We start from the raw sequence: 24355 nt of genomic DNA on the forward strand, positions 1-24355 counted from the left end.
GTCACCCGGGGCCACACTGAGACCACACGGAGGTCACCCGGGGCCACGCTGAGACCACACGGAGGTCACCCGGGGCCGCACTGAGACCACACGGAGGTCACCCGGGGCCACACTGAGACCACATGGAGGTCACCCGGGGCCACACTGAGACCACGCTGAGACCACACAGAGGTCACCTGGGGCCACACTGAAACCACACGGAGGTCACCCGGGGCCACACAGAGACCACACGGAGGTCACCCGGGGCCACACTGAGACCACACGGAGGTCACCCGGGGCCACACTGACATTACCCGAGACCACGCTGAGACCACACGGAGGTCACCCGGGGCCGCACTGAGACCACACGGAGGTCACCCGGGGCCGCACTGAGACCACACGGAGATCACCCGGGGCCGCACTGAGACCACACGGAGGTCACCCGGGGCCGCACTGAGACCACATGGAGGTCACCCGGGGCCACACTGAGACCACGCTGAGACCACACGGAGGTCACCTAAGACCACACTGAGGTCACCTGGGGTCACTGGGGCTGTGCTCTGGGGCTCCTCCCAGCTGCCTCACTGGGCCCCCACGTCCCATGCAGTCTGGGGCTCGGCTTGCGGCCCCTGCCCTCCCAGCGTCTGTCTGAAGCGCTCCCTGCCAGGCCTGCTGCTCAGCCCCTCGTCCTCACAGCTGCTCCCTCAGAACCTCCTGGGGCGCGGGAAGCCGCCTCCCTGTGCAGTCGCGCTGGTGTGACTGCAGGGACACTGTCTGACCCAGGACCTATGTCAGCAGTGGTACCAGGACTCCCCCCACTCCCGGCTTTTCCAGGTGCACTAAGACAGGGTCCACACGCCCCCCACGGACTGGCACACAGGATACCCTGACGGCTCTGCCTGAGGGGCCCAGGCCTGCCCAGGTCTGACAGCCAAGGCCCCAGCGCCTCAGCACGGCCAGTGGCTCCTCAGCTGTCAGGGACAAACCAGGAGCTGGCGCAGGGAGTCAGGCAGCAGTGGGCAGTGGGCAAATCTGGGGAGGAGGCCGGCGCCGCGGCTCACTAGGCTAATCCTCCGCCTAGCGGCGCCGGCACACCGGGTTCTAGTCCCAGTTGGGGCGCCGGATTCTGTCCCGGTTGCCCCTCTTCCAGGCCAGCTCTCTGCTGTGGCCAGGGAGTGCAGTGGAGGATGGCCCAGGTGCTTGGGCCCTGCACCCCATGGAAGACCAGGAAAAGCACCTGGCTCCTAGCTCCTGCCATCGGATCAGCGCGGTGCGCCGGCCGCAGCGCGCCGGCTGTGGCGGCCATTGGAGGGTGAACCAACGGCAAAGGAAGACCTTTCTCTCTGTCTCTCTCTCTCACTGTCCACTCTGCCTGTCAAAAAAAAAAAAAAAAATCTGGGGAGGGAGAGCTGCGGTCAGGCTCAAGACTGCCCAGGAAGGGAGAGCAGCCGGGGTGAGGGCAAGGGGCCCTGTGTGCCACTGCCTGCCGGGCATCTTGGGCCTGGGGATGCAGCCGTAAACAGGACAGACGGTCCCTGGTGGGTGGTGGACAGGAAGCAGGGAATGAATGGGTGTAGCATCAGGTTGTGGACAGCAGCGCAGGTGTGAGGCTGAGGACCGGTACTGCAAGTGAGCTGGCTGCAGGGGTAGCGCTGGCCATCGAAGCCAGCCAGGCGGCCAGTGGGCAGTGGGGCGCCTGAGAGCAGTGAGGGAGCCAGCAGGCTCTCTCTGAAGAGCTAGGGAGTAAATGTGTTCGGCTCCGTGGCCCAAGGGCCCTGGCAGAACCACTCAGCGCTGGCACTGCAGGCAGAAGGTGGATGGCGAGGGCAGGCGTTGAGCCTGGGCGGGGTGCGCGCAGGGTGTGTGTTCCACGTGGACCTGAGCAGCCGGGTGGGCAGAGAGCGGAGGGCACGGGGACAGCAGGTCTTGGGGTGCTGGAGCGAGGGGAAAGGAATGGGGGCAGATGCAGGAGTGGGCACCAGACCCGTCACCGGCACTCTCCACCAGATCTGGGGGTGGCCAGCAGATGGGCCACATCAGCCACGTGTGGTTAGGTCCACGGCCCGGTCTGAGCAACTTTCACTGAGCCACACTCAAGCATGGCCAAAGCTGAGGAGAGGAGCCCACGGCGGGGCCGCTATGCAGGAAGCCAGAGAACTGGCACCATGGGACACGTGAGCTGGTGAGGTTTGAAAAGCCAGAAAAAGAGGGGCCGCATCCGACGCCGGCATCTATGTGGGCTGCTCCACCTCCTGCCCAGCCCTGCTCACATGCCTGGCGTGAGCGCGGCCCCAGACAGGAGACCCGGATGGAGCTCCTGGCTCCTGGCCTCAGCCTGGCCCAGCCCCGGCTCTTGTGGCCATCTGTCTCTCTGTCTCTTTCTCAGTCTCTCACTTTCCCTCTAACTCTGCCTTTGAAGTAAAATAAACCATTTTTTAAAAGTTGGAAAAAGAAAACTCCCTATAGTAAGTGAGCCAAGATAGTTCAGAGCTGGGCATTACTTGTGTGGGGTGCGTCTAGGTGGCTGCGGGCAGTGCGTGTGTGCTCCCAGGACACCTCCCTCCTCACTTGTGCAGGACACTGTCCATTCCAGAATCGCTGCTCACAACTTGAAACCCCGCCACAGGTGTGGGTGCTGTGGCACCGTGGGTTAACGTGGCTGGGGGTGGGGGTGGTGCTGTGGCACTGTGGGTTAACGTGGCTGGGGGTGGAGGCGGCTGCTGCGGCACGTGGGTTAACATGGCTGGGGGTGGGGGTGGTGCTGCAGCACCGTGGGTTAACGTGGCTGGGGGTGGGGGTGGTGCTGTGGCACCGTGGGTTAACGTGGCTGGGGGTGGAGGCGGCTGCTGCGGCACTGTGGGTTAACGTGGCTGGGGGTGGGGGTGGTGCTGTGGCACTGTGGGTTAATGTGGCTGGGGTGGGGGTGGTGCTGCGGCACCGTGGGTTAACGTGGCTGGGGGTAGGGGTGGTGCTGTGGCACTGTGGGTTAACGTGGCTGGGGTGGGGGTGGTGCTGCGGCACCGTGGGTTAACGTGGCTGGGGGTGGAGGCGGCTGCTGTGGCACGTGGGTTAACGTGGCTGGGGGTGGGGGTGGTGCTGTGGCACTGTGGGTTAACGTGTCTGGGGGTGGGGGTGGTGCTGTGGCACCGTGGGTTAACGTGGCTGGGGGTGGAGGCGGCTGCTGCGGCACTGTGGGTTAACGTGGCTGGGGGTGGAGGCGGCTGCTGCGGCACCGTGGGTTAACGTGGCTGGGGATGGAGGCGGCTGCTGTGGCACCGTGGGTTAACGTGTCTGGGGGTGGAGGCGGCTGCTGTGGCACGTGGGTTAATGTGGCTGGGGGTGGGGGTGGTGCTGCGGCACCGTGGGTTAACGTGGCTGGGGGTGGAAGTGGCTGCTGTGGCACGTGCACGTGGGTTAATGTGGCTGGGGGTGGGGGTGGTGCTGCGGCACTGTGGGTTAACATGGCTGGGGGTGGAGGCGGCTGCTGTGGCACCGTGGGTTAACGTGGCTGGGGGTGGGGGTGGTGCTGTGGCACCGTGGGTTAACGTGGCTGGGGTGGGGGTGGTGCTGTGGCACCGTGGGTTAACGTGGCTGGGGTGGGGGTGGTGCTGTGGCACCGTGGGTTAACGTGGCTGGGGGTAGGGGTGGTGCTGTGGCACTGTGGGTTAACGTGGCTGGGGTGGGGGTGGTGCTGTGGCACTGTGGGTTAACGTGGCTGGGGGTGGAAGTGGCTGCTGTGGCACGTGCACGTGGGTTAATGTTGCTGGGATGCCTCGTGCCACAGTGGAGTGCCTGAGAGGGAGCCACGTCCAATCCATCTTTGTGCCGGGATGCACCCTGTGGGTCGGCAGCTGAAGGCTCCAGTGCGTGGGTCCCTGCCACTCGTGGGAGACCCGGATGGAGTTCTGGCTTTGGCCTGACCAGACCTGGCTGTCGCAGACCCTGGGGAGTGAGCCAGCAAATGGAAGCTCCCTCCCTCCCACTCACTCTCCCCTTTCTCTCTCCTCTGTGTTCTTCCTCCTATCTCTGCTGCTTTACCTTTCAGGTAAACAAAACACAGAAACAAACATTAGGAAAGAGACCAGGCAAGGGACATGTGCATTAGTGCCGAAGGCCCCTGTGTGCTGTGCTGTGCACGGGGGTCACAGTGCAAGCCCTCCCTCTGGGCTGCTGGAGCCAGGCACCCTCGTCACAGTTCCCCAGGCAAAGTCCAGGACTGAGGTGCGGTAGACCTGGTGTCTGGTTAGAGCCAGGGAGATGTAGATGATGCCATTGTGCTGTCCTCTGACAGCCGACAGGCACATTCAGACCAGCAACGGCCAAGAGTGCTCTGCACAGTGATCAGCAGTGCTGTGCTCAGTGATCAGAGTGCTGTACGCGTCTCCAGCAGTGCTGTGCACAGTGATCAGAGTGCTGTATGCAGTCCCCAGCAGTGCTGTGCTATGCACACTGGGGCACCTGTGGCAGACACAGGGTACTCAATGGACAGTTGTTTTGGGCCTGGTTCTCATTGTGAATCCTTGCCCAGGTCTTCTTGGCCCTGGGATCAGGAGCTGGGTCCAAGCTTGCTCTGGGGCCAGCTCGGGACCCTGGAGACTCCTGCCTGTCCCACCCGACAGTCCTGCGGGGTCCTGGGCAGGCAGTGGGGAGGGCCTGCTCACAGCACCCGCTCTGCAGCGGGCGCCCACACAGACCGCTTCTGGGAAGTCCGACGCTTGTCTTCCTGGCCGCGGGCCGTGTTTACGGAGGCTCTGTCCGGCTCTGGACTTTCGGAGAGTTTCTGTCCTGGAACTTTGAAACTTTGCTTAGCAAAGTTGTGCAAAGTGCAAACAATGTGGGGATGTTTGGAAACCCACGGCTGCGCTGGGAACAGGGTCCCGTTCCCCTCTGGCTCCCACTGGCTGGGCTTTCGTGGCCCCCGAGCTCGGGTGGGCGACGGTGCTGACTCGAGACAGGCAGGACCCCCATGGATGTGAGGGACGGGAGCTTCGGCAGCCCCTCCTGCCACCACACCGTACCCTGCACCTGCTGTCGGGTGGGGTCACCCAAGCACCTCTGGAATCTTCTGCCCCACATCCGGTGTCAGCGCCTGGCTGTGGCTGTGGACTGCAGCCTCCAGTGGTCCCGGTGACAGCAGGGCTGAGACCATGGGCTGCTTGGGGACCAGGAGACCTCGGGCTGGGCCCGTGCCTGCTCAGCCTGTGCACAACTCAGAGTGCGGCTTGGACACTGCAGCTGTTGAAGGCTCCCTGGGTATTCAGGTCAATGTTAAAACATCCACACAGCGGGCATCAGCTGGGCTGTGACCGGAACCCCATGTCTGAGAGCCCGGGTCTGATTTCTGGTCTGGGCTTCCTGCTAGTGAGACCCTGGGAGGCAGCAGTGCAGGCCCGGTGAGTGGCCCCTGGATTGAGTTCCTGGCTCCTGGCTTCGCTCCAGCCCAGCCCCTGCTGTGGTGGGCAGCTGCGGGAGTGAGCCAGTGAAGGAAAATTCTCTCTCTCTCTCTCTCTCTCTCTCTCTCTCTCCAATAAATAAATATAAAAGTCTGTACCAACCAGAGTGCTCTGGACCTCTGTTCAGCCAGGAGGAATCATCGCCATGGCATCTAAATACCAGGGGTGAGCAAGGGGGTCCTGTGCCAGTCAGGCATCTGAGGGGCTGTGCCAGCTGGGGGAGCCTCCAGCACCACGGCACCCGGCCTCTGTGTGAGCTCCTGCGGCCAGGGGCTGAGCCCAGTGAGTGTGTGGGCTCCTGTGTGTGTATGTGTGTGGAGGGGGTTCCTGAGCCCAGGGGCTGAGCCCGTGTGTGTGTGTGTGTGTGTGTGTGGGCTCCTGCAGCCCAGGGGCTGGTTCTGCAGGTGCTGGACCCCCGTGTGAGCCCCTGTGTGTGTGGGGGGGGGGCTCCTGCGGCCCAGGGGCTGGTTCTGCAGGTGCTGGACCCCCTGTGTGAGCCCCTGTGTGTGTGTGTGGGGGGGCTCCTGCGGTGCAGGGGCTGGTTCTGCAGGTGCTGGACCCCCTGTGTGGGCTCCTGCGGCCCAGGGGCTGGTTCTGCAGGTGCTGGACCCCCTGTGTGGGCTCCTGCGGCCCAGGGGCTGGTTCTGCAGGTGCTGGACCCCCTGTGTGAGCTCCTGCGGTGCAGGCGCAGAAGGGCAGCTCGGTTGCCGGCGCGGGAGAGTGCCTGGCAGGGGGGCTCCCTCCTGGTTGTGCAGAGCGGCACCCCACACTGGGGATGGGGTGCCTGCAGGAGATGCCAGCTGTGAGGGGAGGCAGCATTGTCACTGGGGCTGTCCCAGTAAAAGAAGCCAGTCTCAGGAGGGGCTCCCTTTAATGGTGGGCTGTGTGGGCCCCGGGGTCCCGGCCGCCTCCGCCACAGGGGCAGCCCTGGCCCTCATTGACTTCTCGATCCACTTGAGGAAGTTGCTGACCTTGGTGTAGACCCCAAACTTCCCCTTCCTTGCGCACCCCTCCCCCCAGCTGACGATGCCCGTCACAAAGTAGGTGTCCCTGAAGCGGGTGACGTGGGGGCCCCCGCTGTCCCCCTGGCAGGCGTCCTCGGGCCTGGCGTCGTAGCCAGCGCAGAACATGTTCTGGGTGATGGTGAAGCTGCTGGACAGCTTGCAGCTGTTGCGGTCCACGTAGGGCACCTCGAGCATCTTGAGGGTGGTGGACAGGCGGCCCATCTCGTGCGTGCGGCCGAAGCCGCTCACGATGCCCGTCTTCTGGGTCATCAGCGTGGACTCGGCCCAGTCCTTCTGGGGCAGGCAGGCGGGGGCCACGTTCCTGCGGAAGGTGATGGGCGTCTTCAGCCTGAGCACCGCGATGTCGAAGTCGTACGTCTCCTTCACAAACCTGTTGTGTTTCACGACCACCTCCACCTCGTGGGTCTCCTCGTTGCCCTCCTCGTGCTCCGTGTCCCGGTCCCCTGCCACGGCACCGTTAGTTCAGCGCGGGCTGGGTGTGGCAGCTCGGGGCTAACATGGGGGAGGGCAGCAGAGCGGCTTTCTGTCCACCCCCGGGTGGCTGCCAGCCGCTCGCCAGCGTGCTCCGAGCCCGCGTGTCCCAGCCCGCCGTGCTGTGCGGCTGGGCCGCCAGTGCCCTGGGGCTGAGCAGACTTGCAAGGAGAATGCAGAATATTTGCATGGAGAGGGTGTCTGGGTGCATGAGGGCACTTCGGGGAGTTAGTGGGGATGTGGCTAAGAGTTCATACTCTGAGAGATTTAACAGCAGCCATGCAGGGCACTGGAACAACAGAAAATCCGGTACCGCAGAGACTGCGGGTGACCCTGAGGCCTGGGCTGCAGGGCTCACACACAGGGAAGGGTCCGGACAAACGATCCCATAGACAAAAGTGAGGGGCAGGGGTACGCGGTGCTCAGCGGGTGTGGAAGAGGGAGGCAGGGCAGGAGCGCGGGGCACGGGCGGCCTCAGCCCCTTCCCGAGGGGTCTGCGGCACTGGGGCTTGGACGGCACTTACCTACTCTCACCTTGAACCTCTTGGCCTGGTGCAGGCAGTGGGCCGCCGTGAGGACGTGGTACTCGCTCAGGATCGTGCCCCCACAGAACCCTTCGTTCTCCTCATTGACCAGGAGTGCCTGGGGGGCAGTGGGGTCGCCGTGTGTGACTCTGAGCAGGACCGAGAGGGCCTGGCGCCAGGACGGCCACAGAGTCTCCCCTGCCCACCCCCGGGCCTGGGCAGAACCTGCAGGCTGGCAGGCGGGGCCCTGGGCATGCTGCCCGCCCTGGCCTCTCCCTGGCCAATCCCAGCACTGCTCACAGACCACCTGGGGAGGCCCTCCCCTGCCTCCTGCTCCATGGGGACCCCGAGCTGGCATCACTGGGGCTTGCCCCTCGTTCCTCTCGGGTACTGTGCACAGAGCCTCCTTGCAAGTGAGCAAAACCCTAGCCTGTGCACAGCCTCGTGTTACACCCACACCGGGCGCTGCTTAGGGGAAGCGTGGCCATGGGAGTGAGGACGGTTCCAGGGGGAGGGGACATTCCCGCCCTCAAGTGACCGTCACTGGAGTCCTCCCAGACGCTCACGACACAGGTGGTCAGGTCTGACTGTGACATCTCAGCTGGCTCTCCAAGCCAGCGACAGCCTCGCTGCAGTTCGGATGGACAGGCGGGGGGAGTGGCGGAAGGAGCCACAGAGCCCCCCTGAGCCCTCCCCGGCTCCTCCCCTGACGACCATGCCCGGAGCGCCAAGTCACTCCTCAGTCCCGTGGGGACCCTTGGGCGGTGCGGTGCCCATGCGTCACACTGCCCAGCCTGCCCCACGCCAGGAGCAGACGTGTTCTGATGCGCCGGTTGCCTCCGAGGGCTCTGTGGGTTTCCAGGGCGGGGGGCTTCCTGGATATTTCCGACATCACCCGTGGGCCATGAGAACGAGCTTACCAGTCAGCCCGCCGTAGATGCACTGGCGTTTGAGCCCCACCTGCGGTTTCCTCGGCAGGGCCAGACCACATGGTTTCACGGCCATTCCCCACCCCGGAAGACAACCCCCTGAGGTCACCCCGCGGTCACTGCTGGAGGTGGCCGGCGGCTTCGGGACATCGTTGCAGGAGCCTGGGTCACCGCCAAGGTCTGCCAAGACCCTCCCCCAGGGATGAAGCACCACGGGGTGGCGGAAAGGGGTGGAGTCTGTGCCCTCCAGAAGGCTTGTGGGGGAGCCACGCCCTCTGCAGCAGGTGGACATCAGGCACCGGCTGCCCTGGGGCCTGCACCTGGCACCTGCAGCCCCAGAACTGGGAGCCGTCAAGCCCTGCTGCTTAGGAGTGGCCCCAAGACGACCCAGCACTGACACTGCGAACCTCAGGTTAGCATGGCCAGGTTGAAATACAGGGTGCCAGGGGTCGGTGCTGTGGTGTCGCGGGTAGAATCGCCATCTGCTGCACTGACGGCCCATGTGGGCACCAGTTCGAGTCCCTGCTGCTCCACTTGTTTTTTTTTTGTTTTGGTTTGGTTTGTTTGTTTTTTTGACAGGCAAAGTGGATAGTGAGAGAGAGACAGAGAGAAAGGGCTTCCTTTTTCCATTGGTTCATCCTCCAATGGCTGCTGCGGCCGGTGCACCGCGCTGACCTGAAGCCAGGAGCCAGGTGCTCCTCCCGGTCTCCCATGTGGGTGCAGGACCCAAGCACTTGGGCCATCCTCCACTGCACTCCCTGGCCACAGCAGAGAGCTGGACTGGAAGAGGAGCGACCAGGACAGAATCTGGCGCCCCGACCGGGACTAGAACCCGGTGTGCTGGCGCCGCAGGCGGAGAATTAACCTAGTGAGCCGCGGCGCCGGCCCCTGCTGCTCCACTTGTAATCCATCTTCCTGCTGGTGTACCAGGGAAGATAGCAGAAGAGGACCCAAGTCCCTGGGCCCCTGCACCCGTGTAGGAGACCCAGAAGAAGCTCCTGGCTCCTGGCTTTGGATTGGCCCAGCCTGGGTCATTGCACCATCTGGGGAGTGAACCAGCGGATGGAAGACCTGTCTCTCTGTAACTCTGCCTTCCAAATAAATATTCTTTTTAAAAAAGAAAGAAACACAGGGCACCCAGTTAAGTGTGCTTCCAGTACAGGCACCTGCCCCGTAGCATTTGGGATGTGCGTTAGGAGTTCTTGGCGGCTCTCATCTTCTGAACCTGGCAGCCCTCGTCCAAATCACTCATGAAACAAACACGCGGTTGCTGGCTCCCTAGGAGTCAGACCGGAAACAAGGCCAGCGACTGCCCCTCGGTGGGGAGCAGGAGTCAGACCGGAAACAAGGCCAGCGACTGCCCCTCGGTGGGGAGCAGGAGTCAGACCGGAAACAAGGTCGGCGACTGCCCCTCGGTGGGGAGCAGCAGTGGGCCAGGCCCTCGCCACTGTCGGGCGCCGACCCCAGCTCCTGGCAGGAGGGCCGGGGTTCCCGGACGCTCAAGGGTGGGGACCACGCCTTGCCTCTTCCCTCTGCCCTTCACAAAGCAGGATGACGGCGGGCACGCAGGAGGCCGGGCCGGGAGCACTGCTCGGCCACGTCGTGAGTCACGGCCCAGAAACCACCTGCCCTGCTGGTCGCCGACTCCTCCCCCCTTACCTCCCTCCACCTGACTGGTCGGAGACGCGCCTGCGCCGTGGGGCCCGCGCCACGCTACCTGCCAGGGGCACTCGCCGTCTCTGCAGTCCTGGCCGCCCACGATGCGCACCAAGCTGCTGCTGTCGTCCTCGGGCGGCGGCTCCGGGGAGTCCAGCAGGTTGAAAGGGTTCTCGGTGGCGGTCAGGTTGCCGTCGTCCTGCTGCTCCGGACCGGGGGCTTCCGGGGGGCCCTCGCTGCTGTTGGTGGCCGGCGACCTCCTCCAGCGTCCCAGGGTGACTTTCCCACAGGGGAAGAGCTCTGGAAGCAGACGGCAGCCCGGCCCTCAGCCCGGGGCGCTCCTCGCGTCCCTGGGCTCACCCCCAGCGCCGGCAGGGCCTGAGGGGGGCCAGGGCTCCACAGCAGAGCGCTGTGCACAGGAGCGCCAGGCTGTCTGCAGGTGTGCGTCTGCCAGCGACTTGGGGGACTTGGGTGTGCGTGCGTGGGGACAGCCGGCGGGCGGCAGGTGCTGGTGGTGCGATCAGGCATGGGTGTGGGGCTCACAGCGGGACGCTAAGGGGGAACCCAGGTGAGCCCAGGTGGGGGGCAGGGCTCTGGTAAACTCCTTTCGTTGTCTGTCTTTGGAACTGCTGCTGATGAGAGGCTGTGCATGCAAGCAGCCGAGGCTGGAGCAGGCCCGGACTACACAGGCTTGGTCTGAGCGGCCCCCCGTGGCGGGGGACGGAGGCGCTGCGTGTCACAGCAGGTGAGCTCCAACCAGGCCGGGAGCCGCGCGGGAGCCGCGCCGGGACGTTCTGAGGCGGCCGCTCCACACGTGGAACAGAACCTGCTCCATTAGGATTTGATTTTCAAAGAACAAGCTTGATTGGAAATCAAGTTCTGATTATTCCTGGAACTTAAACAACGTGCATGCATGTGGAGTCGTGGCTTCAGTGGGGGTTTCCAGCGAGTGTGAGCCAAAGCCTGCTGCCGGCGGGAGCGTGAGCTGCACCTGCCGGCTGTGCTGGAACCAGTTTCCTCCTGGCTGCTTGGTGCGGCATGAACTCAAGGAGAGCAGGACAGGGCAGGGCTGCCTGCCGAGGGTCAGGGGCCCGCGTGGGCACTGCCCATCTGGGCTCCTTCTCCCTTGTCCCCAGCCACGTGCAGCTGAGAGTTGGGACCAACTCTGGGGTCTGGGAGAGGCAGACGGGTGGGGCTGCTGGATGGTCCCGATCCCCGCGACAGGACGGGCTGACTGAGACCCCGAGTCCTCTGGCCACTCCCATCCTGCACCCACTGCCGTCGGCCAGCCTCGGGGCCAGACACACTGGCGCTTGGCTTTCGTCAAAAGCTCACCGGGGTCCCAGCAAACAAGCTCGTGAGGGTCCTCCCAGCCCCCTGCCCCACACAGGCCAGCTCTGTGCCTGGCTGCCCTCGAGACCAGCCTGCGAAGACGCCGGCCCCAGGCCCGTGCCCTCTCTCGGGCAGGGCGTGTGGTGTTCATGCCAGTCACATGGCAGGAGCCAGGCCCTGTGAGGACCAGCCTCCAGGGGCCGCTCCGGGTCGCGCTTACCCTGGGACGTGGGTGCTGACGTGGGTGCTAACATGGGTCCCGTTTTTCAGACGAGGGCGCTGAGGTTAGACAGCACCTCTGGCCCTCGGAACCAGTGGGTCCGTTCCTAAACCTGTGGTCGCCAAGTTGAACCCTCACTGGCTAGACCACCGGGACGCGCCCACCTACCTGTGGAGATGCAGGACTTGCCGTTGTCACCCAGGGTGTACCCGCTGGCGCAGGAACACAGCACTGAGTTCTCCTCCTCCTTGCAGAACTGGTCGCAGCCCCCGTTGTCCAGGCTGCACAGTTTGCGTGTGACTGTAAGACAGGCACGTCCGACTCAGGCCAGTAGGGGCCAGCTCCGGCCGCACACAGGCCTCCGCTAGCAAGGAGGCCCCAGCTGTGCCACACACAGGCTGGGGTGGCTCCGGTACGCACAGGACGGGCAGCCGTCCCCCCCGCTGCCTGGCCAGTGCTGGGGCAGCACTTAGGCTACTTAAACCCCACGGGCCCCAGCTGCCACCCCCGTGCGACAGTGGAGGTAGAAGCGCCGATGTGGCCTCACACCGGGCGCTCCTGGCGTGGCGCCCACGTGTAGCCAGTGCTGCCAGGTCCAGCGGGACCCCCAGTCAGCCAAGGGGGACTCGTGACTAATACCCCACTGGGAAGTCCAGTCTAAGGACACATTCGACGACTGTAAATTACTGCATCAAAGAAATGCAAATCTTTCTCCTTAGGGGAAATTAGTCTAATAATAGCCTAATTTTTATTAAAAATGAATTAGCAACTCCTGTAAGTAAAGAACAGTGAATTTTCCACATAGAATTAAATAAATGTATCAAATCTGTCAGTGGATGATCTCAGATATTCCTCATCTGCACTGACAAACGTGAATGAAGGGGGTGTCTGAGAACCCTGGCACAGGGCAGTGAGTGACAGGGCTGGGCCCACCCCCAGGAGGGCGGGCAGTGACTGCACAGGGCGGTGAGTGACAGGGCAGTCAGAAGCAGGGGACCTACACAGTTCGCAGTCTTGGCCTTCGTAGCCTTCCACACAGGAGCACGTGTACATCCCGAGGCCATCTTTACACGTGCCCTGGTTCTGGCACGGATTGCTCTCACACTGGTCGCCATCTACAAAGAAACGTTTTGGGAGCCAACGTTCTGGAAATTTCCTTCCCCATGGAAATGGGCATGCCCTGCACACACTTCCTCCTGTCTGGGCCCCCTGCACCCCACCTTTTATGACCACCATGTCTTTATCTAACGGGGTCCTTGGCTGGCTCTGGTGTTTATGGGGCTGCAAGCAGAGAGGGGAGCTCTGGGCTGAGCGCCAATAAGGCAGGACACTGCCGCTGTTCTTTCTGATGACCTGGGGGTGCACGGACAGCGACACGCTGCTGCCCACACTAACGTGCGCCTCACGAGTCTGGGTGGTGTGTGTGAGCTCGGTGGTCACTTTGAGCAGCTTGAATACTCCCGCCAGCAGTCACGACTGATAGAGTCTCCAGTGCGGTCGGTGGGCAGTAAGCCAGGGTAGTTAACTCAGTGACATTTATTGCTCCTATGGAGTACACTTGGACTTAAAAAAAATTATTGTGGCATTTGACATCCTCAGATAAGACTGCACTGATTTAATCTATATTTAGGTAGACAACAAAACTAGAATTAGAATAAAATTATTACAAAACACCCAGAGTTAAAAAGAGTTAAATAGCAGCAGAAAGGAAAGCCAGGGAGTATTTTCAGAATTCAAATCCAAGCTCTCTTGAGTTAAATATCCTAATGGATCCCATTCACCCAAGATTAAAATAGAAAATATCTCACCTACGTATTTGTTCCAGAACTCATTCTAAAAGGAAGACAAGAGTTAAAACACATTAGATAAAGCAGAGACATTTTACACCAGGAAGGGCCACCATCCAGGGACTCAGCCTGCACAGGAGATTCTCCCGGACAGGTCGCTTCTAGAATGCAGTTGTTCTAGAACAATTCAGTGATGCAGATCTGCACCCGTATAATGTGGCTTCAGAAGTCTTACACTCACCATCTGTTCAACAGGGAAAATTTCTTAATCAATAAGAAACAGAGTGTACCAAAAAGAGGTCGCTGTGTTTGCTATACCCTAGCAGACCAATGAGTGGCTTTTGGTTAATAAACCCAGGCTAACAATTCAGGAGAGGAACTCAGGACTTGTCAATACTCAAGGTTAGTTGTTAGTTGAAAGAAATGGTGATAATTAGCCTGAAACAGGTCATCAAGAGCCTTATCCTAAAAAATGCCACAATCTTGTTCTGTCTGTAGTTGGTTGAATAGTGGTCTCTTCTCTTTCAAGTCTGAACCTCAGAATGTGTAACTCAGGGAAGGACCCAGATGAAGTCAGAGTGGATTACCCTGTGCCCTGAGTCCACGTGAGCATCCCTGTAAGCAGCAGGAAAAGAGCCACACAGAAAGGCCACGTGAAGACACGAGCAGAGGCTGGAGGTGCATCCAACCACACGGAATGCTGAGGACTACCCTCCACCAGGATCTGGGAGACAGCACGCGGCCCTCTCGGATCCCTGGAAGGAGTCCCCTGACGCCTTGGTTCTGGGTTTGTGTGTCTAAAACAGAAAAAGTCCCTGTGACTATGTAGCAATTTATTGCGGCAGCTCTATAAACAGATACATTGTCCTTTATTTTTTTAAAGATTGTTTATTTATTTGAAAGGCAGAGTCACAGAGATCTTCCACCTGTTGGTTCAAACGGCCGCAATGGCCAGGGCTGGACCAGGCTGAAGCCAGGAGCCAGGAGCTTCTTCCAGTTCTCCCACGTGGGTGCAGGGCCCCAAGCACTTGGCCCATCTTCCACTGCTTTCCCAGGCACATTAGCAGGGAGCTGGATCAGAAGTGGAGCAGCTGGGACTTACACTGGCTCCCACATGGGATGCTGGGGCTGCAGGCAACAGTTTAACCCACTATATCACCTATTACTTTTGTCTTCAATTTATTTGACTTCTGCTTTTTAAATTTCCTTCTTTTCCTGGTCTTGGGTAATTTTTTCCTACTATTTTAAAGTAGAAGCTTAGATTATTAGTTTGAGACCTTTGTTCTTTTCCAATATGAGCATTTAATGGCATAAATATCCTTGAAGCACTACTTTCCTATGCAGGCTGCAATCATTTTTGCTTAGTTCAAAATATTTTACTTCTCTTGAGAAATCCTCTTTGACCCCTCATTATTATGAATGTGCTGTTGAGTTTCCAAGTACTTGGCAATTTTCCCATTACTTCTTTTTAGTTGAATTCTATTTGATATAGGAGTTTTATGTGAGTTCAGTCTTTCAGATTTGCTAAGGTATGCTTCATGACACAGGAGATGGGCTGCCTTGGGGAATGTTCCACGGATGCCTGGACAGGAAGTGTGCTCCGCTGTTGAAGCCTGTGAGTGTGAACCAGACTCAGGTCACGTGATCTGTGGAACGAGAGGGAGAATGGTGCACTCACTGCCAGCCACATGGCGTGGGGCCCCAAGTCCTGCTTTCTTCCTCAGTGCACCGCAGCTGTTTGCTCCCCAGGTACGGAGACACTGCTCCATGCGTTCTGTCCAGGTGCAGCTGCATGTGCCTGGAGAGGAGGCGCAGGCTACGCTCGTCACCCTGTGCTGGATCCCTGGTGACTCACTGTCAGTGCTCCCTTTCCGAAGCAGCTGTCCTTAGAAGCTAATCCTCTAGAAATACAGGCATATGTTCACATATAGAAATCACTCACAAGGCTCAAATATGCGGATGGGAAATGCACCTCTACAACATGATATAATTCGGCTATTTAAAAATTGTACGTATGGTAGCTACATAGAAATAAAGAAGTCTGTCTGGGAAATGATGTGAGGAAAAAAGTGGAATGTGAACATACGTCAGCATTAAAATTTTTTTTTAAAGATTTATTTATTTGAAAGAGTTACAGAGAGAGGTAGAGACAGAGAGAGAGGTTTTTTTTTTTGTTTGTTTTGTTTTTTGTTTTTTTGACAGGCAGAGTGGACAGTGAAAGAGACAGAGAGAAAGGTCTTCCTTTGCCGTTGGTTCACCCTCCAATGGCTGCTGTGGCCAGCGCGCCGTGCTGATCCGAAGCCAGGAGCCAGGTGCTTCTCCTGGTCTCCCATGGGGTGCAGGGCCCAAGCACTTGGGCCATCCTCCACTGCACTCCCGGGCCACAGCAGAGAGCTGGCCTGGAAGAGGAGCAACCGGGACACAATCTGGTGCCCCAACCGGGACTAGAACCCGGTGTGCCGGCGCTGCAGGCAGAGGATTAGCCTATTGAGCCACAGCACCGGCCAGAGAGGTCTTTTGTCTGCTGGTTCATTCCCCAAATGGCCACAACGGCTGGAGCTGGGCCAATCCGAAGCCAGGAGCCAGGAGCTTCTTCCGGGTCTCCCAGGTGGTTGCAGGGGGCCAAGAACTTGGGCCATCTTCCACTGCTTTCCCAGGCCATAGCAGAGAGCTGGATCAGAAGTGGAACAGCCAGGTCTCGAACTGGCGCCCATATGGGATGCCGGTGCTTCAGGCCAGGGTGTTAACCTGCTGCGATATAGTGCTGGCCCCTACAATTTCTTTTATTATTCTTAAACAAAAAAACTGCCTACTATTTTTGTATAGTAAAGAAACACTTAAAAATGAAAATGTTTCCTGAAACTATGAATTTTTCTCTGAGACACGCCATTGAGTAACAGAGTTACAAGGAATTCTCAGTCTTCTGGTGGCTGAAAGGAACCAGCGTCAGATGCTTAACAGCACATGAGAATGCCCTCACAGACTGGCACCTTTTGCAGAAGTACAGACAGGCCGGAGCCACATGACTCAGACTGTCAGTAGTTTCTAGGCAGAAGGCCAACGGCTGCGATTCCAACGTATCAGTAGCTGCTCAATTCTTTTTGCGTTCCTGGCAGGAACCAGAAGCCCTCCTTTCACGCTGCGGAAGTCTGCGAGAAACTGGGAGACAGCTGGTGGCCCTGCTCCAGGAGCTCTTGCGGGACGGCCTGTATTCCAGATGATACAGACGTTTTTGTTTATCAACGTGGCTGCATCGCCATCGGTGGCCTTGGCTCATTTTTCAAAAAGCTGCCACTTTGATGCCCCGGCCTCGTTCAGCTCAGGGTAGGCATGATATGCCTCCTTCATTATAAATATCTAACATGCTCCTAAGACCCTCTTCAGAGCCGTCCATTGGGTCAAGGAGCTTTTAACCACAGATCGACGTGGGGCTGATGAAAGTGACTTCCAGGAACTCTGCACCTTGTCAAGGAGGCTGGGTGTGGTGTGACGTGAGGACTTGCAAAGGCTTTTAGGTTGATACTATCGTGAATTTGCTTTCTTCAGTTCTGAAGATGCTAGCTTCTGGTAGCCCTATTTTCAGGGCTTTCTCAAGCTCTTTTACCACACTGATTCTCCAGGAGCGAGTGAAGCCCACCTCATGGGTTTGGCCTACGGGAACATCTGGCTGCTAAGTGGCCTTGTAACCACCTGTGACATACGCTACTACCCTTGACAGTCTCCTCCATTTCTCTCATTTCAATCAGCTCACAGTAGTCTGCGTGGGCCACGTAGAATTCACATGTGGGGAACCTACAGGGCTAAGTCAAATCGACTCTCTCACTTCAGAAGCCCAGCCAATGCCACTGACCACCGCCATCTTAGGGTACAGTTCTGGAGCAGGTCTCATGACAGGAGTTCATGTCCAGCTCGCAGTAGAAGATGACAAATGGCCACAGCTACTCCCCGGGGATTTCAGCAGCGAGATATCCAACTCGTCCAAGAAACTTCTTATATGTGTGATGCAATTAGAGCAAATGGCAAAGTTCCTCCTCAGATATTCATCCAGAGACAAGTCCTTGTTCTTGACGAGGTCCCCTCTGCACACCAGGGGACAGCAGTGCTGTCAGAGAAGGCAGGCAGGCAGGCAGGCAGACGTGAGCAGGGGCCCCGGGCGAGCACACCTGCACACCAGCCGCTAAGCATGGGCAAGACTACATCTTACCACAAACCAGAGACAAGGTGGGGTCAAGTCTTTCATGCCTCAAAGATAAACCGCCTTGAAAATCGCTGTGCCAGATCCAATCTGATTATATGGAGGCTAAGCAGGACCTCCCCCAACTCTTTCAAGAAATTCCCCTGTAATACAGGAATCGCAAAACTGCCACGGCAGATCTGGTCAGTCCTAAAGTAGCTCCTCCCGCACTCTCTATAGCACCCCCCCCCCGTGGGAGGGGTCTCCTGCCTCTGGACTAAGATACAGACAAAAGACACTCCCCACGCTGACAGTCACAACACCTCTGCGCACTGGCGGCCGCCGTCTTTCCTGGGCGTGTTTTGCTTAGCCAGTCTCCCGCCTCGCCCGACTCGAGCTCGCTCTGAATTCTCTCTGACACGTGCAAGCACGGGTGCCGTTTTTCTTTTCCAAGAATCCAGAACAGTGACGCGCGACGCGGCAGGCAGTGGCGCTCAGCCGTTCCGGGGTTCCCGCACCTCCCGATGACGTCTCCCTGGGTCGGGTTATCTGATATGACTTAGAATTCCTCACCAGGCCACGCTTGCAACTCGACCCCGTGCCGGAGGGTCACGGGGGAGCTGTCCCACACGGCCAGCCCAGTCAGGTGGTCTGGCTGAGGCGACCGCGCTCTGTGCGGGGCTGCCCTCGAGGGGCCGCGTCAGCTGTTCCCAGGCGGCGGCCGCTGGCTCCGGCGTGGCCCCTCTCTCAGCTTTCTTCTCATTAGCTCATTCGTGTTGGTCTGGGCTCGGCGCCGCCTACCTTCCCCTCAACCCTCTGGTCCCCGCCACCTTTCTCTGAGGCCTAAGATGAGGAGACCGGAAGCTCGACCATTTCCAGGTACAGTCCGAGGCCCCGAGGGGAGGCTCCCGCTGCGCAGGCGCAGTGCTGGGCTCGTGGCCAGTGTCAGGCGGGCTCCTCCCACTGCGCAGGCGCGGTGCCGGGCTCGTGACCAGGCGTCAGGCCTGTTCCGCTGCGCAGGCGCAGTGTTGGGCTCGTGACCAGGCAGCAGGCCTGCTCCTCTCGCTGCGCAGGCGCAGTCCCTGGCTCATGACTAGGAGTTAGGGCTGCTCCTTCCGCTGCGCAGGCGCAGTCCCGGGCTCGTGGCCAGTGTCAGGCGTGCTCCTCCTACTGCGCAGACGCGGTGTCCGACTCCTTACCAGGCGTCAGGCGTGCTCCTCCTGCTGCGCAGGCGTAGTGTTGGGCTCGTGGCCGGTGTAAGGCAGGCTCCTCCTGCTGCGCAGGCGCAGTCCCTGGCTCGTGACTAGGAGTTAGGCCTGCTCCAGCCGATGCGCAGGCGCAGTCCCGGGCTCGTGACCAGGCGTCAGGCGTGCTCCTTCTGCTGCGCCGGCGCGGTGCCGGGTTCCTGGCTGGCGTCGGCGGCCTCCTCCTGTGGTGCAGGCCCGCGGTGCCGGCTGTGCGTGTGCGTGCCCTGCGCGTGTGTCAGTGCGTCCTGGGCGTCCAGCCCGGGCTGGGTCGAGGCCCCCGGCGCCGCCGTGGTGGGGAGGACGCCGCACTGCTCGCTTGGCCGTCGCGCCCCTGACGCCTCGCGGGGCTTTGCTGTTGGCTCCGGCATCTGCGCTCCCGAGGGCGCTGAGCGCGGGCTCCCCAGGCGCGTTCCCTCGGACCGCCCGCCCGGCTCCGGCCTTCGCTCGGCCTCTCTGCGCTCGATGACCACAGGGCGCCCGCGGCACGCCCGCCCTTGAACAGCGTTTTCCCCCTTGAAGTCAACACTGCTGTAAATGGATTCAGCAGCGTCCACTAGCGTTCTCCTGACCTCCGCTGCTCGGGGTGCAGCCGATCGCCCTGAACAAGGCGGCGGAGGCAGCACGGGGACCCCGGGCCAGCGGCGCCCGCAGGGAAGCCCCCCGCCCGCCCGCCGGGAGCGACCCTCACCGTCTTCTCCCTGTCCTCGAAGACTTCAAGGGCCTCCTCGTAGGAGCAGTTCTCCTCCATGCACTCCCTCTCCAGGTTTCCTTTCTTCAGCTCCTCCAGAAATGAGTTCGCCCTCCGCGTCCTCGCCAGCACGTCGTTGGCGCGCCGCCGGCTGATGAACACTAGAAGGTACGAGGACGCCGAGGTGAGAGATCCGGGCTCAGTGACCAGCCGGGCCCGCCACCCCGAGGTCCCCCTCGCAGGAGGGGTGAGAGGTGAGAGACGGAGTGTGTGCCATTGTCCTGCCTGCTGGCCACCCCTGCGCGCCTGCCGTGACTGGGGGCCACCCTGAGGTCCCCCTCGCAGGAGGGGTGAGAGGTGAGAGACGGAGCGTGTGCCATTGTCCTGCCTGCTGGCCACCCCTGCGCGCCTGCCGTGACTGGGGGCCACCCTGAGGTCCCCCTCGCAGGAGGGGTGAGAGACGGAGCGTGTGCCATTGTCCTGCCTGCTGGCCACCCCTGCGCGCCTGCCGTGACTGGGGGCCACCCCCGAGGTCCCCCCTCGCAGGAGGGGTGAGAGGTGAGAGACGGAGCGTGTGCCATTGTCCTGCCTGCTGGCCACCCCTGCGCGCCTGCCGTGACTGGGGGCCACCCCCGAGGTCCCCCCTCGCAGGAGGGGTGAGAGACGGAGCGTGTGCCATTGTCCTGCCTGCTGGCCACCCCTGCGCGCCTGCCGTGACTGGGGGCCACCCCCGAGGTCCCCCCTCGCAGGAGGGGTGAGAGGTGAGAGACGGAGCGTGTGCCATTGTCCTGCCTGCTGGCCACCCCTGCGCGCCTGCCGTGACTGGGGGCCACCCTGAGGTCCCCCTCGCAGGAGGGGTGAGAGACGGAGTGTGTACCATTGTCCTGCCTGCTGGCCACCCCTGCGTGCCTGCCGTGACTGGGGGCCACCCCCGAGGTCCCCCCTCGCAGGAGGGGTGAGAGGTGAGAGACGGAGCGTGTGCCATTGTCCTGCCTGCTGGCCACCCCTGCGTGCCTGCCGTGACTGGGGGCCACCCCCGAGGTCCCCCCTCGCAGGAGGGGTGAGAGGTGAGAGACGGAGCGTGTGCCATTGTCCTGCCTGCTGGCCACCCCTGCGCGCCTGCCATGACTGGGGGCCACCCTGAGGTCCCCCTCGCAGGAGGGGTGAGAGACGGAGCGTGTGCCATTGTCCTGCCTGCTGGCCACCCCTGCGCGCCTGCCGTGACTGGGGGCCACCCCCGAGGTCCCCCCTCGCAGGAGGGGTGAGAGGTGAGAGACGGAGCGTGTGCCATTGTCCTGCCTGCTGGCCACCCCTGCGCGCCTGCCGTGACTGGGGGCCACCCCCGGGGTCCCCCTCGCAGGAGGGGTGAGAGACGGAGTGTGTACCATTGTCCTGCCTGCTGGCCACCCCTGCGTGCCTGCCGTGACTGGGGGCCACTCCCGAGGTCCCCCTTGCAGGAGGGTGAGAGACGGAGCGTGTGCCATTGTCCTGCCTGCTGGCCACCCCTGTGTGCCTGCCGTGACTGGCACTTCGTCTGGGAGTCCCGTTGGGTGGCAGGGACCCAGCTGCTGGAGCCATCACCGCTGCCTCCCGGGGCTGTGTCCGCAGGAGGCCGCTGGCAGGAGCGGGCACTGGGCCCTCTGATGTGGGATGTGGGCGTCCTAAGTGCTGGGCTGCGTTGAGCAGGTGCGCGTGTGAGTGCACGTCCGCACTTGGTGAGTTGAGTGAGCGCCACGTGAGCTGTGTGGCGTGAAGCCAGGCCAAGGCTGGACGTGTTTGCCCTCAGATTCCCGAAACCGCCCGGGGCTCCGAGGGGGAGCAGGCAGCCCCGCAGGCGCTTGTGGGCTGAGCCTTGTTTCCCAGGCGCACTCATTTCCCTGGTTGTCGACACCTGGAGCAGGTCAGAGCGGTGAGGTGTTGGCAGGGTCGGCGACCTGAGCAGTCACCAGGTGCACTGGAGCGGTGTGACCAGCGGTATTGCCGCTCGGAGTTGACAGCTGGTGGAGAAGGGGTTTCAAGTTGGTGGGTGCAGACTGACTCTCCAGCCCCACAGCTGTAGGGCTTGCTCTCTGTGTTCAGTTGTGTGTGTACATTAAATAGCTGGACTGCCAGAAATACTGACAGTTGCACCTCAGGGCTGACCGTGTGCCCACCCCCCCTTCACGACCTCCCAGAACCTCGGAACGTGGCCTTAATTGGAAACAGTTTTTACGGAAGGAACCGGTTGAGGAGCAGCTCCGCCAGAGTGGGGTGAGCCTGCCCAGTGCGACGGCTTCCGGAGACACAGGGTCAGTGCTGTGCAGGCACGTGGGCGAGAGCGGGCACTGCTCCCAAAGGCCAAGGGCACCGCGGGCTGGCGGTCCCCCTGTCCTCCCACACCTGGATTTTGGACTTGCGTTCTCTGAGTTGTGGCAGAAGGGGCTCGTGTTGTTCCTCGCCACACAGGCCTGCAGTGCGACACAGTGGGGCGTGCTGGGTCGCCAGGCCTGCTCCGGGCATGAAGCCACAGCCCAGCTGCCCGGTCACCGGGTGCAGAACGGGGCGGTGGGCGGCATGGCCCTGCTGTCTGGGGTCCAGGCTGTAGTGGGGACACCCACAGCCATCCGTGCACGGCCAGCCGTCAGGGCAGTGAGCACGTGTGGAGCGGCCTGGGAGGAAGGGTGTGGGCTGAGGGTCTGCAGAAGGGCCCCACAGTCCAGGGCAGGAGGAGCCCGGAGAGGGCCCCCAGCTGTGTGCAGGACAGAAGAGGTCAAGGGTGGACAGAGGTGACCACCCCCAGGACCTGACGGGAGCCAGACTTTGCGTGGTCCATCACGAGGGGGGCTGCCCAGCAGAGGCACCCTCAGGTCAGCCTGATTCTCGTGTCTCCCCGCACTTCCCCACTCAGCTCCCCACACCCCGCTGCGCGAGCCCCCCTCAGCTCCCCACGTGGCCCCCCAGCTCGCCCGTGCCAGCCTCCCCTGCCCCCACCCCGCCTCACGGCAGTGCTGTGTCCTCCTCAGGGCTCCTGGCCCCCTCTCCAGATGCAGAGGGGCCCCCCAGACCCCCGCAGAGGGCCTCCTCCCCTGCCGCCCCTGGGGTCCTCTTTGCCTCCCACCTTCCTGGGCTGTGCTCACACGGGCCTGGGGTTTGGCCGGCTCAGATGCCCCCTTCGGAGCGGTCGAGCCAGGTGGAGCTGGTGGCCCCAGCTCCTCTCTGTGACTTCCTAGCCCCTGCTCTCTGGGAGTCCAGGGGGCTTCTCTCTGTCACCTTCACGTCCCTGTCTGCCCCTGTCTCTCCTTATCTCTGTCCTGTGTTTTGTCTCTGTGACCTCTGACCTCCCTGGAGACTCTTCTGCAGGGAGCGCCCGCTGGCGCTGAGTCTGCCCTTGGCTCTGACGACCAGGGTGAGCTGTGTGATGCGAGCCGGGGATGGGGCCGGGACCCCCGTGGCCTCATCCTCAGACTATCCACCCTTGCCCCTTCCTCTGGGGCCCCTCTGCAGCGTGAAGGGCGCAGGGCACTCACCACTGCTCCCGGACAGCAGGAGGCCGGCTAGGGCGGCGCCGAGCAGGACGAGGTGCAGTGGGTTGGCCATGGTGTGGCGGAGGACAGAGGCTCCCGTCCCTTCTGTGACAGGCCCGGGGCAAGGGTCACTGTGTGGACTCCCAGGTGGCTGGACGTCCTTCTCATTCCAGCCTCCTGATTGGAGCTCAGCCTGCAATGATGTCAGGGCAGGATTGCGTGGGGGCGTGTCCTCACCCAGCCCTGCCTTTCCCAGCACAGCAGTCTTTATCAGTAACCGCATCCTGTGGGATGCCCTGGGTCAGTCGATCGGTCTATCTGTCTCTCTCTCCCTCCCTCCCTCCCTCCCACCCTCCTTCCCCCCCCTCCCTCCCACCCTCCTTCCCTCCCTCTCCCTCCCTCCTCCCCCCTCCCCCCCTTTAGTCCGTCCGTCCGTCCGTCCGTCCTTCCTATTTATCTACCTGCCTGCCTGTCTATTTATTTATTTAAGAGGCAGCATTACAAAGAGAGGGAGAGACAGAGAGAAAGGTCTTCCATCCGCTGGTTCACTCCCCAATGGCTGTAACAGCCAGAGATGGACCAGTCCAAAGCCAGGAGCCAGGAGCTTCCTCTGGGTCTCCCATGTAGGTGCAGGGGCCCAAGCACTTGGGCCATCTACTGCTTTCCCAGGCCACGGAGAGCTGGATTGGGAAATGAGCATCCAGGACTTGAACTGGTGCCCATGTGGGATGCCGGCGCCAAAGGCAGAGATTTAGCCTACACAGCACTGGCCCCTGGGTCAGTCTTTCTGACATCACTTTATGCTGGCCCCTGGGTCAGTCTTTCTGACGTCACTTTATGCCGGCCCCTTGGGTCAGTCTTTCTGACGTCACTTTGTGCCCATGTTGTAGTTATCAGATGTCTGTGTGTAACTACCACTTAATCTTTTCAACCATGATAAAAGTATCATTTTCTCATCATTTTTCCACAACAAAAAACTGAGGTTTACAGAGAGTTGAGGGTAACCCCAGGCCACAGATGGACACAGGGGGTGTGTGGGACATACAGGACTTGAGCCAGGCCATGGGGTGGGGGGAGAGGCAGTGGGACCTGAGTCCAGGCCATGAGGGAGACGTGGGTCCTGAGCCCAGGCCATGAGGAGGACATGGGTCCTGAGCCCAGCTGTGGGGTGGACGTGGAACCTGAGCCCAGCTATGGGGTGGACGTGGGACCTGAGCCCAGCCGTGGGGAGGACGTGGGACCTGACCCCAGCCATGGAGTGGATGTGGGACCTGACCTCAGCCGTGGGGAGGATGTGGGACCTGAACCCAGCCATGGAGTGGATGTGGGACCTGAGCCCAGGCCGTGGAGTGGATGTGGGACCTGAG

General features: G+C 61.2%; 1 protein-coding gene across 2 annotated transcripts; it reads right to left on the reverse strand.

The window, feature by feature from the left end:
- Positions 1-6268: 6268 nt before the first annotated feature.
- On the reverse strand, positions 6269-23157 carry F10 (coagulation factor X). 2 transcript variants are annotated; one of them, XM_008253689.4, is made up of 8 exons: positions 22992-23157; positions 19486-19646; positions 13398-13422; positions 12591-12704; positions 11758-11889; positions 10099-10337; positions 7453-7570; positions 6269-6900 (listed from the first exon to the last, which is right to left on the reverse strand). In XM_008253689.4, exons 1-8 carry the CDS (start codon positions 23059-23061, stop codon positions 6287-6289), a joined length of 1473 nt encoding a protein of 490 aa, XP_008251911.4. In that variant the 5' UTR covers positions 23062-23157; the 3' UTR covers positions 6269-6286.
- Positions 23158-24355: the final 1198 nt, after the last annotated feature.

The sequence above is a fragment of the Oryctolagus cuniculus genome, chromosome 9, assembly GCF_964237555.1.
Source record: "Oryctolagus cuniculus chromosome 9, mOryCun1.1, whole genome shotgun sequence".
NCBI classification, from domain to species: Eukaryota; Metazoa; Chordata; class Mammalia; order Lagomorpha; family Leporidae; genus Oryctolagus; species Oryctolagus cuniculus.

Coding starts and splice junctions, on each gene's coding strand:
- F10 (XM_008253689.4), bottom strand. CDS start 23,061: ATGGCCAACCCACTGCACCTCGTCCTGCTCGGCGCCGCCCTAGCCGGC. Junction 19,647..22,991: donor CCTGCTGTCCGGGAGCAGTG/GTGAGTGCCCTG, acceptor CGTACCTTCTAG/TGTTCATCAGCCGGCGGCGC. Junction 12,705..13,397: donor GTTCTGGAACAAATACGTAG/GTGAGATATTTT, acceptor GTTTCTTTGTAG/ATGGCGACCAGTGTGAGAGC.